General features: G+C 44.1%; 1 protein-coding gene and 1 pseudogene across 1 annotated transcript; both read right to left on the bottom strand.

The window, feature by feature from the left end:
- Positions 1–2,351: 2,351 nt before the first annotated feature.
- On the bottom strand, positions 2,352–4,258 carry LOC112696948 (lysophospholipid acyltransferase 1-like; annotated as a pseudogene).
- Positions 4,259–8,265: 4,007 nt separating this feature from the next.
- On the bottom strand, positions 8,266–9,540 carry LOC112748855 (uncharacterized). The gene has a single exon (XM_025797129.1). It carries the CDS (start codon positions 9,538–9,540, stop codon positions 8,266–8,268), a length of 1,275 nt encoding a protein of 424 aa, XP_025652914.1.
- Positions 9,541–14,873: the final 5,333 nt, after the last annotated feature.

Raw genomic sequence — 14,873 nt, 5'->3', positions numbered from 1 at the left:
TTTATACTTTATTTAAAAAAAAAACCTAAATGGCTACCCGTCCCCCAAGACCCCCAACCCACTCCCACTCTCACCCCTCTCGGCGTCTCCTCTCTCAACAGTCAAACTGAAGAAAGCTTGAGATTGAAAGAAGAGGAAGAACCCTAGCCACCCACAGTCACCCAGCCCGTAGCCACCGCAGACCCCAGAGCCCCGCATCGTTTGTCATCGCTGAATCCTTCTCTCCCTTCTCTCTCGCGCTCTTTTGTCTCTCTGTCGCTGTTTCGCTGCTCCTCGCCGTGACTTGCAGCTAGCCACTTTTCCAGTTGAGTTTACCCTAAATCCCTAATCTCCCTAATCTTCCAAAATCTTCGAAGAACACTCCACTGCCACTGCCACTCCCAACCATAAGCTCGAGGCTGGAGCTTCTGCATATGACGGATAACCGACGCCGTGAAGAACACTCCCACTGTCACTCACCGTCGCGGGTTTTGGGTATCTGGCTTCTGGGTTTCTGGGTTTAGGTCGTGCTATTTTTTGGCTTCTGGTAGTTCTTCTCTTCAGTTAATTTCTGGGTTTCTGACTTCTGTTCGCTGTTTTTATTTTTTGTTATGGGCTTCTGTTCTTCTATTTTTTAATTTTTTAATTTTGTTTTTAATATGATTAATCAAATGTTGAATAAATTTGTTATATGTTGAATTTGAGAATAAATTTGATGTATGTTGAATTTGAAAATTCTGCTCTGCTCTGTTCTTCAATTTTTTTTATCTTTTCAATTTTTTTTTATCTTTTGGTGGTACTTACTAATTTTGTTGATTGTTGATTTAATTGTTTAATTGTAGGGATTATGATTTCTTGAGTTTGTTTTTTGAACTTTTGATGCCTAATGTAATTCGAAATTTTTTGTTTTGAACTTTTTGATGCATGTACTGTTAGCTTCTTGATGTGATTAGAAATTTTCTGTAAATCTGTTCAACAATCAATATTTAATTATTGGTTGTATTTAATTTGTGTAAATTTGTGTTTGTAAATTACTAAATTGTAGTTGTTACTAACTAGAAATTTTTATTTTTGAAGATTGTTAAGAGTAGTTAGTTGGATGGCTTCTAATTGGTACTCTTCTAACTGGTGGATAATAATTCCAATACCCGATGACACCAGGTTCTTCTCATAATTCAAAGTAAGGTTCTTCTCATAATTCAAAGTAAGAGTACCAAAAGAGTACTAATTAGAAGCCATCCAACTAACTACTCTTAACAAAGATAGAACAACTAGATAGTGATCAAGTATTACATATATTAATTTTTAATAATTTTATTTAATATTTAATTAAACTAGTTGAACCCCGGTTAAACTCCGGTCAGACCATTAAACCAGTAAACCAATTGTTTTACCGGTTCATTAACCGGTCCAGTTCTCGCAACCTTGTTTATTATACACGATGTCGGTTGGATATAATCACGTATATTTTTTATCCTACAAGTTCTAGAGAATGATTAAGGATTTAACTATATTAAGGATATATTTTAATTGTATAATAATAAAATTTATTTAAGTTTTTTATGTATTTAATGCATTGAAAATTCATAAAAACAATTATATTTTAATAACTTTTAGTAAAAATCTTTTATAATATTTTTAAAATATATTCTTAGGACACATTAAAAAATTTATAAGTTAATAGTGATTTTTATATTTTTTTTATAACTAATTTAAGTTTCAATCTCTTTACACTTTTTGTGTAATTTTATTTTTTTACGTGATTTACAACATTAAATACTATAGACTAATTTTTTAATTTTTAACATGTCAAATATTATTTTAATTAATAACGTCACATAATTTTTAATGGATTAAGTTTGTCATATAAACTCTAAAGTCTAAACTCTTCTATCAAGTAACTCACATGTTTTCTATTAGAAACATAATCCGTTGATGTTTGATGGTTTTTGTCAAATTAAACTTAATTAATCTTTTATTTTCAGAGATTCTTTTGTCTTTGGCATCTTTCAGCATTGTTTTTGTTCGCCTCAGTGGTGTACTCAATTGGAAAATTAACGGAATAGAAATTAAGTGTATAATTATGATTGTTTAATGAACAACAATGAGAATAGGTGTACTCTTATTACTTGTGTAATGATGCATTACATTTTACATTAAATACAATTTTCAAGTGAGGTTTACATATGCATATAGATGTAGACATAATTATGGTATGTTACAATGGATCGGAGTTCCTCGCACTACAAAAAGTTATACGAGAGTTCAAGTTTTTATCTGCAGCTGAGATTTGAAAAATAGAACACCTTGAAGTAATTCTAACTTCTAAGGAGTCAGGAGTTAACAAGCATAGAGATTACAGAAATTCAAGATGTTTGAATCATTATTTTCTTCAATAACAGCTTTTAAAAATACAATTAAATACCAAATTGTGAAGAATAAAAAGCAGATGTTACAAAACATTGAATGCCAACTAGGGTAGGAACCCATGGAAGATTGAAATGCATTCTCTCAGACTCTCACACTATTCTAATCCCATATCAAAAACTTCATGAAGATTGAATTGCAATGTCTACCCCATTGCTCTTTTTGAGCTTTGGATCTTGCAGGCCTCTTGAGTTTGATTACTTTACCAAGAAGAATCATTAAAATGGGAAGAATAGTTCCAATATAATACACACGTCCGAATGCGGCAAGAGTTTCGTGCAGGTTTAGCACCTATTCAAAATTCAGAGAAACAATAGAACACTATTAAAACACCAAATTTGAATGAGTTAAAACTGTGAAGTATAAGCGACTAAACTGAAGGGTTGGAGAGGGAGGGAGAAACTAACCAAGAAACCGATGCTAGAGTAATTTATAACGACAAGTGTATAAGCAAAATTCAAAAACACGAATGCGTTTGCCATTGATGGGGCCGTCGCGTGCTGCCATCTGTAAATGGCTGTTTTAAAAGAAACACATCATGACATGTTAAAAAATAAGAGAAAAGCGTACTAGCTTATTCTAATGTATTACCTCTTGAACCAGCAATCATTAACGCCGACTGAACAAAGAAGATGATGTATCCAGGATACACCCCCTGCAATAATAAAGCCAGAATGTTATAAAGCGTAGATTCAACAATACAACTTACCAGCACAACAAAGCAAAGGACTTAACTTGCAATGCAAGTAACTGGGAAAAAAATCAATCAAGATGCAGTGTAAGTTTTACTCACATGCCAAATAGCACTGATGGTCTGTGTAGCAAGTAACTGAAAGAATCCGGGTTTCTTACCACTCTGAACAAGCCGCTCATAAACATCTAGCGCGAAATACAAACGATAGCATAATAAGATTTTCACAATTTCATATTCTGAATCTAGCTTGACTTACAGGCTAAGAGAAGAAAAAAAATTAATGATGTTCAGAATTTGCAAGTTGTAACTATGCGATCTAAGCCTAAGACCTACCTAAATCAAGTTTCATGCCAAACTTTTGAAAGATTGGCTTTGATCTACTTGAAGAAAAAGAATGCAAAACTCAATAATAAGAAACTCACAATGACGAAGCCATGTGCTGACTTGAATATTCCACACAGTTGGAATCACAACAGAACTTTTTGCAAACTCAACACCTAAAATATCCACATTCTTTGCTCGATCCCATCTTGGCTTTGGTGGAGACGAATTCACCAACCAAGACCAGAGATGATAATAGAAGCTTCTGAAACCGACCAAATGAAATAATACTTCCAACGTGCCGTGAAGCCGGACATATATTGGTAACCAAACTTTTTCCAGAATGCCCATTCTTGGTATATAGGCTCTGTAAACCTGGACAGAAGAAAATAAGGGACTAGGTACAAATACAAGGCCATGCAGAAATCAGCTTGGATAAGGGCCCGAATGGTTGCTCCATATGGTGATGGTGATGGCCTTTTCGCTTCTTTGCTCCAAATCTGCACAATAATGGAAAAAAGATTAGGACTAAAATCATCACTATCTGTTACTAATTTCTATTACTAGTAATCAAGGCCATCGGTTTTGTTTCTTGTACTATTCTTCCTTCCACTACTATCCTCATAAGTAATTTGTTTAATTAACTCTATAGTAATGAGGCTTTCTATGAAAAGAAAGGACCTCATCAAATTCTTACCCCAATAATCAATGTTAGAGATTCTAATTACCTTTCTCTTTGCATATATAACTGTTTCTCAGCTGTGTTTTGGAGATGGGCCACTGAGGTCACAGTGCCGGATCCAAGGGGGGCCTAAGTTGGCCATGATCCCCCCAATTTTTTTTTAAATGTTAGCACTATTAATTTATTATTACTATATAATTAATATATATATATATATTATAGATTAAATATATTTTTATGTTACATACTAAAAAAAATTTACAAGTTAGTAACCTAATATGTATAAATTTGTTCGGTTCTTCGGGTACCGAACAGATCGGGTGATGGTTCTGAGTGGTGGGGACGCCTTGATCTGTGTTGCGGAGCCGGGGTGTGCTAGCCAAGTTGCCGAGCTCTCGTTGTAGAGAGAGGGGGTGTCACCTGCAATGACACTCCAACGCTCAAGTCAGTATCGTGCGCAGGTAAAAAGGGGAAAGGTGGTATCAGACGTACCTCGGGAGAGGGGTAGGACCCTCCCTTTATATACCGTGTCAGAGGTGGGTCCCTCATGAGCAGACCCACCTTCCCAGAAGCTTCCTCCGCACAACTGTAGAGGAGCTATTAGAGACGCGTGTCCAGGCGGGGGCTATGGCCCAGACCCGACCCTTTGGGTCGTGTAGTCGACGGGTCGGGTCGGGCCGTCTGCTGTCTAGGCCAGGCCGTAACAGTGCCCCCATGCGCTTACAATGGTCGTGAACGCCGTTGTTGGCGCGTTAAGTTTTTTCTCAAGCGATGTCGCCAAGTCGGCCGCTCGTAGATGGGACGTGCTTCCTATGCGCGTGTCAGTTCGTTGTTGGGGATAGCCCTTTGTCGCCTCGTTCTTCGTGTTGGGCATTTAATGTTCATAATGGGTTGTTTTGAACCCTGTGAGCAAAGACTCTTCTGCCCCTGCCTTTCGCGCTCCAAAACAGTTTCTTAATCCCCCCCATTTGGACGTTTCGCTTTCATTCCATTTCCTTATTCATTCTCCTTCTTGATTTCTTTGTATTTTACTTCTTCCTTTTTGAATTTTTTACTGTGATCTTCGCGTTTTCGAGCATCCATCATTCTCTGCTTCCTACCAGGTAAGCACTCTTCTCCTTTTTCTTTGCTTTCTGTTTGCTTTGTCCCGATTGATAATTCTTCTATATGCATGCTGCTTGTTTGATTTGCATGTTTGAGTGTAGTGTCAAATAGGTGCGTTAGGGGGGTTGCCATTCCAGGGTGTTGTCTTCCTAGGTTTTTGACTTTTTTCTTAAATTCTGCTTTAACCATGCTTGATCTTAGTTATTTGGTTAGGCTAAATGTAGTTCCTGGGTTTTTTCCGGACTCCCGACCTCCTAGACTAACTGAGTGGTACCCCACTGTAGGTATGCCTCGTGTCATTTCTCGAGCTTCCGCCTCTACCGTGGATTATGACCCCTACGCTTGGGTGACTTCCGACGTAAAGGACTCTCCGAATCAGATGGGCGAGGAGGAGTTGACCAAATTCTGCCAAGACGAGTACTTGTGTGGGGGAACTGACGAGGAGGTTAACTACGATGTTTTCGTTCCTGCCTCTCACGAGCGGTTGTACGAACTTAACCTTAACTCTCCCCGGATACCCGACTGGATCTGGTTCTACAAGGCCATGTCCACCCAGCTGGGGGTTCGCCTCCCCTTCTCTCCCTTTCAAATGGCACTTCTTGGTCGGATATCCGTGGCACCGTCGCAGCTGCATCCGAATAGCTGGGCTTCCATTTGCTGTTTTGAGATGGTGTGCGAATTCTTAGAGCTGCCGGTTTCTGTAGATGTTTTTCTTTTTCTCTTCAACCTTACAAACCCCTCCAATCAAGGGAAAGCAAAGAAAGGATTCATGTCCTTCCGTTCTGCCCAGGGCCGGAGGATCTTTGGCTTGTTCGAGGACTCCTATCATGAGTTTAAGGACAAGTATTTCAAAGTGCATCCTATCAAAGGTCACCATCCCTTCTGGCTGTCGTTGGAAGGGCAACGCCTCATCCCGACGTATTGGAGTTTCGGGACGGGGTCTAATTCTCTTATCAAGGTGACCCATAAGAACATGTCCGATGTGGATAAAAAGATTGCCGACGTGTTGTTCGCCATTTTTGGGAAGAATCACGTGAACCCTCATTTACTGATGGGTGACTGGGAGGTCGCCAGGGGTTATGTCTGTGAGTAGTTATAACTTGCATTTTCTTTTTGACCTTTGGCTTCGATTTGCTTTACCGAGCTTGAGACTAACCGATTTCCTTCTGTGTTGTAGTGGGGATGTCTGCCGAGGTGACTGGCCTTGAAGATCTTTACAAGAGTTTTCTTGCCGACGATAGCGAGGGTGAGGCGACCCACGAGGATCAGGAGGCTTCTCGTGAGCAAAACGAAAGTGAGAAGTCGCCTCATCCTCATATTGCCGAGGTGCCGGTCCAAAATCTTGAGGGCGCCCATGTGTCTCCCCTCCGAGATGAGGCCAATGATGTTAATGACGACTCGACCCCCAGTCTGCAGTTTCAGGTTGATATGAGAGTCGTGGGCAACCCGAAGAGAAAGAGGTCGTCCTCTAGTCCTGAGGGAGCTCTTACTATGATGGAGAGAAATTTCGACGCTGGGAATTTCATAGACTCTCAGCTTCTTCCGGGCACCGAGGACTACTTTCATGGGGCCAACTTCTCTGGGCAAGCAAGGTGGATGTATCGGACCCCCTTCTTCGTGGTGCGGCGATTGCTCGGAAAGCCGAATTCGAGTGGTCGGGGATTCAGGCGATGCGGAGGAAGCTCGATACTGCTGTTCAGGCCAACAATGAGTTCAAGGTTGAAGTCAAAACCTTCGGGAGCAACTTTCCCAAGTTACTGAGGAGCTCCAAGATGCCGAGGAAAAGACCTTGATAGTTGAGGAGAAATTACAGGCTTCCGACGCCACCGTTTCCCGACTGATTGAGCGAGAGATGACCTTAGAGGGCCAGGTGAGTTCCGCTCAAGGTCGGGTGGTCGTCTTGGAAAGGGAACGTGATGAGGCCGTTTCTTTGGCCGAGGCTGCTTGGATTGAGGCTGCTGCATGGTAGGGGAAGTACAAGGAGGTCGTAAAGCAGGGAAAGAGTGCAATCATGATGACTGAAAAAGCTCTTAAGGCTCAGGTGAAGATCATAGCTCCTGACTTCGATACCTCGATAATTGGCGTCTTTAAGACCATCAAGGATGGCAAGATTGTTGACATGCCCAAGAAGTGATTTTGTGTACGATTTTATTTTTGTTTGTAAATATTGTTGAACTAGTTTGTTGTGCTACATTTGTCGCTTAGTCGACTTTATTCGATTATCTGGTAGATCTTCGTTTTATTTTGTCATCGCTTTGTCGGTATTACGTTGTCGATTGCATTTGATTAACCGTTGTGTTGGTAATTTGGTGAAGCCGGGTCGTGGCCTTTAGCGTTGTCGTGGCCATTTGTCGTGGCCTAAGTTTGGTTGGCTCCCGGGGTGATCAGTCCCGGGGTGCCGAATCGTGGTTCCATTTAACATGTGCTATGTGGAACTTGTTATGCAAAATGAAGAGAGGTCAATGAAGAGGTAATTTTGACAAGTAAATGTTAACCGGTAACTAAGCAAGTCTATTGTCATGATGAGTATTAGTCAAAGATGAATAAATAAATTACTGAGCTCGTTAAGTCGCCAGATCGGCGTGTTTGAGCTAGGAATAGAATCTTCGCAAGTTACCTGCATTCCAAGTTCTCGGGACCTCTTTACCGTCGAGCTTCTCTAGTTTGTAGGCACCCCTTCCAATCACTTCCTTGACTCTGTAGGGACCTTCCCAGTTTGCCGCCAGTTTGCCTTCCCCTTGAGCCGACAGCCCGATGTCGTTGCGTCGCAGACGAGGTCATTCTCTTCAAATTCCCTCCTTAATACTTTGGCGTTGTAGCGCAGGGCCATTCTCTGCTTCAGCGCTATTTCGGACAGGTGGGCCTTCTACCTGGCTTCATCCGCTAGGTCCTTCTCTACTGCTTCTTCCACTCCCTTCAGAAGTACCCGTGGGCTCGGTTCGCCGATCTCCACGGGTATCATCGCGTCCACCCCGTACGTCAAGCGAAAGGGTGTTTCTCACATGGATGACTGTTCGGTTGTTCGGTAAGACCAGAGGACCGAGGCGAGTTCGTCGACCTATGCAGCTTTTTTATTATCCAGTCGCTTCTTAAGACCCAACAAGATGATCTTATTCACGGACTCGACTTGCCCATTCGTCTGAGGATGCTCTACCGAGGAGAATTTCTGCTTTATGCCCAGACCGGAGAGGAATTCTGCAAACTTCTTGTCAATGAACTGCGTCCCATTGTCTGAGATGACGACTTTCGGAATGCCAAATCGGGTTATCACCTGCCTCCACATGAACTTTCTGCAATTGGATGAGGTTATGCTGGCCAGTGGTTCGGCTTCTACCCATTTGGTGTAGTAATCAATGGCAACGATGAGATATTTGACTTGCCCCGGACCAACCGGAAAAGGTCCTAAGAGGTCGATTCCCCACTGTGAGAAGGGTCGGGAGGACGTTAGCAAGCATAACTCGGAGGCCGGTGCTCTGTTAAAGTTGGCGTTCTCTTTGCACTTGATGCACTTTCTCACGAATTCTCTGGAATCTTCCATCATTGATGGCCAGTAGTATCCGGCTCGGATAAGCTTCCTCGCTAGGGCTTTGCCCCTGATATGATGGCCGCAACACCCTTCATGGACTTCTCTGAGTACATAGTCCGTCTGGTCGGGATGTAGGCACTTTAATAGGGGTTGGCTGAGTCCTTTTTTAAACAGCTGTCCCTGAATGATCGCGTATTTGGCTACCTCTCTTCTCAATACTTTAGCTTCTTTTTCGTCATCAGGGAGTTTGTCGCTTTCCAGGAAGTTAGCGATGGGATCCAACCAGGAGGGGCTTAGCCTTGTCAAGTGGAGGGCGACTGTTGGCTCCTTCGCCATGCCCTGGATGAGAGACCGGTTGCCGAATCCTGGTTTCGTGCTTGCCAACTTGGATAGGAGGTCTGCCCGTGTGTTCCTTTCCCTTGGAACGTGTTGGATCGTGACCTCCTCGAATAGCTTGCTCAACTCTCTGACCTTCTCTAAGTATTTTTGTAACAACGAATCTCTGGCTTGGTAGCTTCTAATCACTTGTGAGGTAACGACCTGTGAGTCGCTACATATTTCCAGCCTCATTGCCCCGACCTCCTTGGCTAGGGCTAAGCCTCCCAAGAGGGCTTCGTACTCTGCTTGGTTGTTCGATACGGGGAACTCGAACTTGATCGATTGTTCGTATATGACCCCGGATGGCCTTTCCAAAATGATCCCGGCACCTCCGGACGCTTGGTTGGAGGCCCCGTCTACAATGAGCCTCCACCGTATGCCCATTTCTTCGGCTGGGTCTCCTGTCACTTCTACCAGGAAGTCTGCCATCGCTTGTGCCTTAATCGCATGTCGGGGTTCGTATCGTAAATCATATTGGGAGAGTTCAATGGACCAAGTCATCATTCTCCCCGCCAAATCGGGTTTTTGGAGTACTTGTCGGATTCCTTGGTCCGTTCTCACGACAATCTGGTGGCCCTGGAAGTATTGTCTCAGTCTACGGGAAGAGGTCAGGAGTGCCAGTGCTAATTTCTCCAGTTTGCTGTACCTGACCTCCGCTCCTTGCAGCGCTCTGCTCACGAAGTAGACTGGTTGTTGAGTTTTTCCTTCTTCCCCCACCAGAACCGCTGCAAGGGCTTCCCCCGTTATGGCCAGGTATAGGTATAGGGGGTTCTCTGGCCTTGGGCTTCCCGAGTACTGAGGGTGTTGCCAAGATCTCCTTGAAGTGGTTGAATGCTTCCTCACATGCAGGAGTCCATTCAAACGCTATTCCTTTTCTCATCAGGTTGAAGAATGGTAGGGTCTTCGATGCCGACGCTCCAAGGAAGCGGGACAACGCGGTAAGCCTTCCTGCCAGCCTCTAGACGTTTTTGACACATCCCGGGCTCTTCATTTGGAGTATCGCTTGACATTTTTCAGGGTTGGGTTCCACTCCCCTTTGGGTTATCATAAATCCTAGGAATTTTCCGGCCTCCATGGCAAAGGCGCACTTGAGCGGGTTGAGCCTCATGCCGTGTTGTCGGAGGGATGCGAAGACACTTCCCAAGTCGCTCAGGAGGTCGTCAGGCTGTGTAGTCTTTGCCAAGATATCATCCACGTAGACTTCCACCATCTTGCCTATGAGACTGTCAAATATTTTGTTCATTAGCCTTTGGTATGTGGCCCCCGCGTTTTTCAGGCCAAATGGCATCACCTTATAGCAATAGATTCCTCCCGGTGTTATGAATGCTGTTTTATCCTCATCGGGCCGGTGCATCGGTATCTGATTGTAGTCGGAGTAGGCATCCATAAAGCTCAGATATCGGTAACCCGCCGCTGCATCGACGAGCGCGTCAATGTTGGGGAGGGGTAGCAGTCTTTGGGGCATGCTTTGTTGATATCGGAATAATCTACATACATCCTCCATCTCCCGTTGTGCTTTTTACCAGGACTACGTTCGACAGCCACGTTGAGTATTCCAGTTCCCGGATGAACCCCGCTTCGAGGAGACTGGCCGTCTGCCTGACCACCTTCTCCGCTCTTTCCTGTGACATCTTCCTTCTCTTTTGAGCCACTGGCCGGGCTTCCGCCTTTACGGCCAAGCAGTGTGACATGAATTGGGGGTCTATCCCCGGCATATCGGCTGGCATCCAAGCGAACAGATCACCATTGGCCCTGATCATTTCCACCAAGGGTTCCTTCAATTCATGTGGGAGGTTCCTGTTTACGAACGTGAACTTTTCCTCAAAGTCTCTGACCCTAAACCTTTCCAGATCTTCTTCTGGCTCGGGTCTAGGGTTGTCGTCGACTCTAACATCTAGGCCGGCGAGGAACACTCCTGACGCTTCTTTAGACTTCTTTCTCAGGGAGAGGCTGGCGTTGTCGCAAGCGACTGCCGTTTCTAGGTCCCCTCTAATGGATCCCACAGCCCCTCTATCCATGATGAACTTCATCACCAACATTCTCGTGCTGATCGCTGCCTCGAGGTCATTGATGGTCTTCCTCCCCATGATGATGTTGTAGGCCGTCAAGTCTCGGAGGACCACGAACTCCGCCATTACCGATCTTCTCTCTTGGCCTGACCCTACGGACACAGGTAGGGTCACTACTCCGTCAGGCTTGATGAAGTGGTCGCCTAGGCCTACCACACCGTGCTGGTGGGTTCTCAGGTCGGCATCCCGGAGGCCCAAAGCGTCGAACACGTTGCGAAACATGATGTTCGAGTCGGAACCGGTGTCCACAAGGATCCTTTTGACCAGGCCCATTCCCACCCTGGCCGTGATGACCATTGGTGGGTTTTCCGAGATCTCCTCGAACCATTTCTCGTCTGGTCCGAACAATATGGGCGGGGTCCTCTTCGGATTTAGCGGGGTGCTAGAGGACGAGACCGCGAGGACCTTGGCATCCTTCTTCTGCGCCGACTTCGATCTCAGAGCCGCGTCTCTTGCCGTTACCACGTTCACGATGGTAAGGCCATGATTATTATCTTCTGACTCGTGGCGTCGCTTTGCCGCGCGAGTTTTGTCCTCTCCTTTGCAGTCACGATCTCGCCTCCTCGGTTTCCCGGATGAGGTGGGAGAACTCGGCCAGTTTCCCGTCCCTGATCGCTTGTTCCAGTGCGTCTTTCAGGTCGAAACAATCCTGTGTTTTGTGGCCGTAGCCTTTGTGGTAATCACAATACAAGTTCTTGTTTCCCCCTGTCCGTTCCTTCAGAGGTCATGGCTTCGACAGGATCCCCTTCTCGGCTATCTGTTGATAGACATCCATGATGGGGACGGTGAGGGAATGTAATTGGTGAATTTCCCGACTCGTGGGAATGACCTGGATGTCTTGCTCGGTCCGCCGTCTCTGGCGTGTTCCTTCCGTCTTTCTCCGCTACCGTGCTGCCTGGGTTGATTGTAGAAGGGCTGCCGCTTGTTGGCAGCCACAACATGGCTGACTTCCTCGTCGTTTATGTATTCCTTGGCTACGGTTTGGATTTCGTGCATCGTCCAGACCGGCTTCGTGGTCAAATGTTTTCGGAAATCCTCATTAAGGAGGCCGTTTGTCAGGCAAAGACTAGCCACGGAGTCGGTTAGCCCCTCTATTTCCAGGCATTCATCGTTGAACCGGTCCAGATACTTCCTGGTCGGCTCGCCGGTCCTCTGAGTCACGCCGAGGAGATTGATGGTGTGCTTTGCCTTCGCGATTCTGGTGGTGAATTGTGCTAGGAAGGCACGGCTAATGTTGGAGAAGCCGGTCACCAAACCCTGCGGGAAGCTGTTGAACCACCGGATCGCAGCTCCTGCTAGGGTGACCGGGAAGGCGCGGCATCTTACTTTGTCTCCTACTCCCTCTAGGTTCATCCTAGCTTCAAAGGCCGTGAGATGCTCCAATGGGTCTTGGGTTCCGTCATACCTCACGTCCGTTGGTTTGTCAAAGTGCTTTGGCAACCAGACTTCGAGGATGGAACGATGAAATGGGGTGGCGCCCATTATAAGGGGTCGTCGTGTCCTCCCAGATCTCTCTTCGCCGTCCTCACGTTCTCGCCTCGTGGTGCGCGTTTGCTTCCCTCGGGCATAGATGACTGTGTCAAGTCGTCTCCTCGGGTTAGGTGAGTTTTCCCGGCTACTTTCCACTTCCGTTCTAGAGGTGGGGGCGTGCCGGGAACGACTTCGGTGGGAGGCTCTTTCTCGACTTTCGGGAGATGGGGAGTATGTTGGGTCGGAAGTTCGTTGATATTGCTCCTGATCCGCTAGTTGTCGCTCCAGGTTCTGCACCCGATGGCGCAGTTCCTGCATTATCCTAGCGCTGTCACTACCAGTTCTCCCGAAGGGGCGTCTTTCTCGGGTTCTTTGTTGTGGCTCGGTACGTCGCTGGGGGGACCTGTGTCACTCTCGTGGAGAAACGACGGAGGCTACACCCTCCGGGCCGCTGCGCGGCCATGGTTCCCCGGACCCTGCACGATGTCCATTCAGGTATCCCCACAGACGGTGCCAATGTTCGGTTCTTCGGGTACCGGATAGATCGGGTGATGGTTCTGAGTGGTGGGAACGCCTTGATCCGTGTCGCAGAGCCGGGGTGTGCTAGCCGAGTTGCCGAGCTCTCGTTGTGGAGAGAGGGGGTGTCACCTGCAATGACACTCCAACGCTCAAGTCAGTATCGTGCGCAGGTGAAAAGGGAAAAGGTGGTATCAGACGTACCTCGGGGAAGGGGTAGGACCCTCCCCTTATATACCGTGTCAGAGGTGGGTCCTTCATGAGCAGACCTACCTTCCCAGAAGCTTCCTCCGCACAGCTGTAGAGGAGCTGTTAGAGACCCGTGTCCGGCCGGGGCCTATGGCCCAGACCCGACCCTTTGGGTCGTGTAGTCGACGGGTCGGGTCGGGCCGTCTGCTGTCTGGGCCAGGCCGTAACAAAATTATATTGTGTATTATAATATATTTGTAGTAATTAATAAATAGGTTTAAAAAATAATAAAAAGCGTATAAATATATAAATAATTAAAAAGTTATTGAAAAAAATAATTTTAGATCAATGTAAAAAGTAATAATTATAAAAAAGTTATTTTGACTTTTTCTATGACAACAGGAATAATTGAATAAATTTTTTAAACAATAAAAATTATTAAAATAATATTTTAAAACAAGATGAAAGATGAATTTTTAACAGATTACATGATTGTATAGGTTAAAAAAGAGAATGTTTTAAAATTTACTTTCAGATGATAAATTGATAATTTTAGTTATATGAAATATCACAGACCAAATTTAAAAATACCAAAATTTAAAGTATGTATAGTTGAATGTTAATTCTTATATAATATAATTATTAATTTTGACCTATATACTATAATTTATATTTTGTTGATTTTTTATTATGTTATATTTTAATTTATTTTATATTTAATTTGTCCCCTCTTATAAAATTTTTGGATCTGCCACTGACCGAGAAACACTGAAAAAGGATTCTAGTCCTGTGGAGGCTAGGGTAGAGATGCCTTGTTTAGCCTATAGAAAAATGGCAACAAAATCTTGGTCTTTTGGTATATCCCATGACATATTCTTCTTCTTATATATTTATTTATTGTTTTAAATTTGTATTTCTTTTTCTCTTGATTTTATTATTTTGTGATTTATAAATGGTTTTGTCACTCGTTTTCAAGTGACTGAAAATTCAAACCTCCCATGGATATATGAAGATATGAATGTTGACATCTACGCAAGCTATTGTGATAAGTACGTTATCACACTTTAATTTTATTTAGTAGTTTCTACGATTTATTATATTAAGAAATATGAAATAATGATAATATGAAGATTATTAAGTATAATTAGTAACACAAAGTTACACACACGTTTCATTCTAAGTTACAAAACTTCGATGAGAAATATTAAGAGAGTTAATATTAACTAGCACGTTATAAAAATATATTACTGTTTATATGGCTGTAATTGTTTACTCTTTAGTGTTAGGCTGGGTCTCTTGTGGCTAAGGAATCCACGCATGGCTAAGGGTGGTTTAGAATTGACCAACAAGGTTTGGTTGACACTTGGCATAGGTACTTTCAAGAGAAACTTTCGAATGAGACGCTAATTAGTACTTAAGTTAAATTATCGTTGAGTTTAACAAACAAATAAAAACATTTTGATGATGATAAATATAGTATTATTTGAGTTGATAATTCAAGTGTGTTTTTGATGTGTT

The sequence above is a fragment of the Arachis hypogaea genome, chromosome 1, assembly GCF_003086295.3.
Source record: "Arachis hypogaea cultivar Tifrunner chromosome 1, arahy.Tifrunner.gnm2.J5K5, whole genome shotgun sequence".
Taxonomy (NCBI): domain Eukaryota; kingdom Viridiplantae; phylum Streptophyta; class Magnoliopsida; order Fabales; family Fabaceae; genus Arachis; species Arachis hypogaea.
The sequence above is the reverse complement of the archived record's forward strand: the minus strand, read 5'-3'. Positions and strand labels throughout refer to the sequence as shown.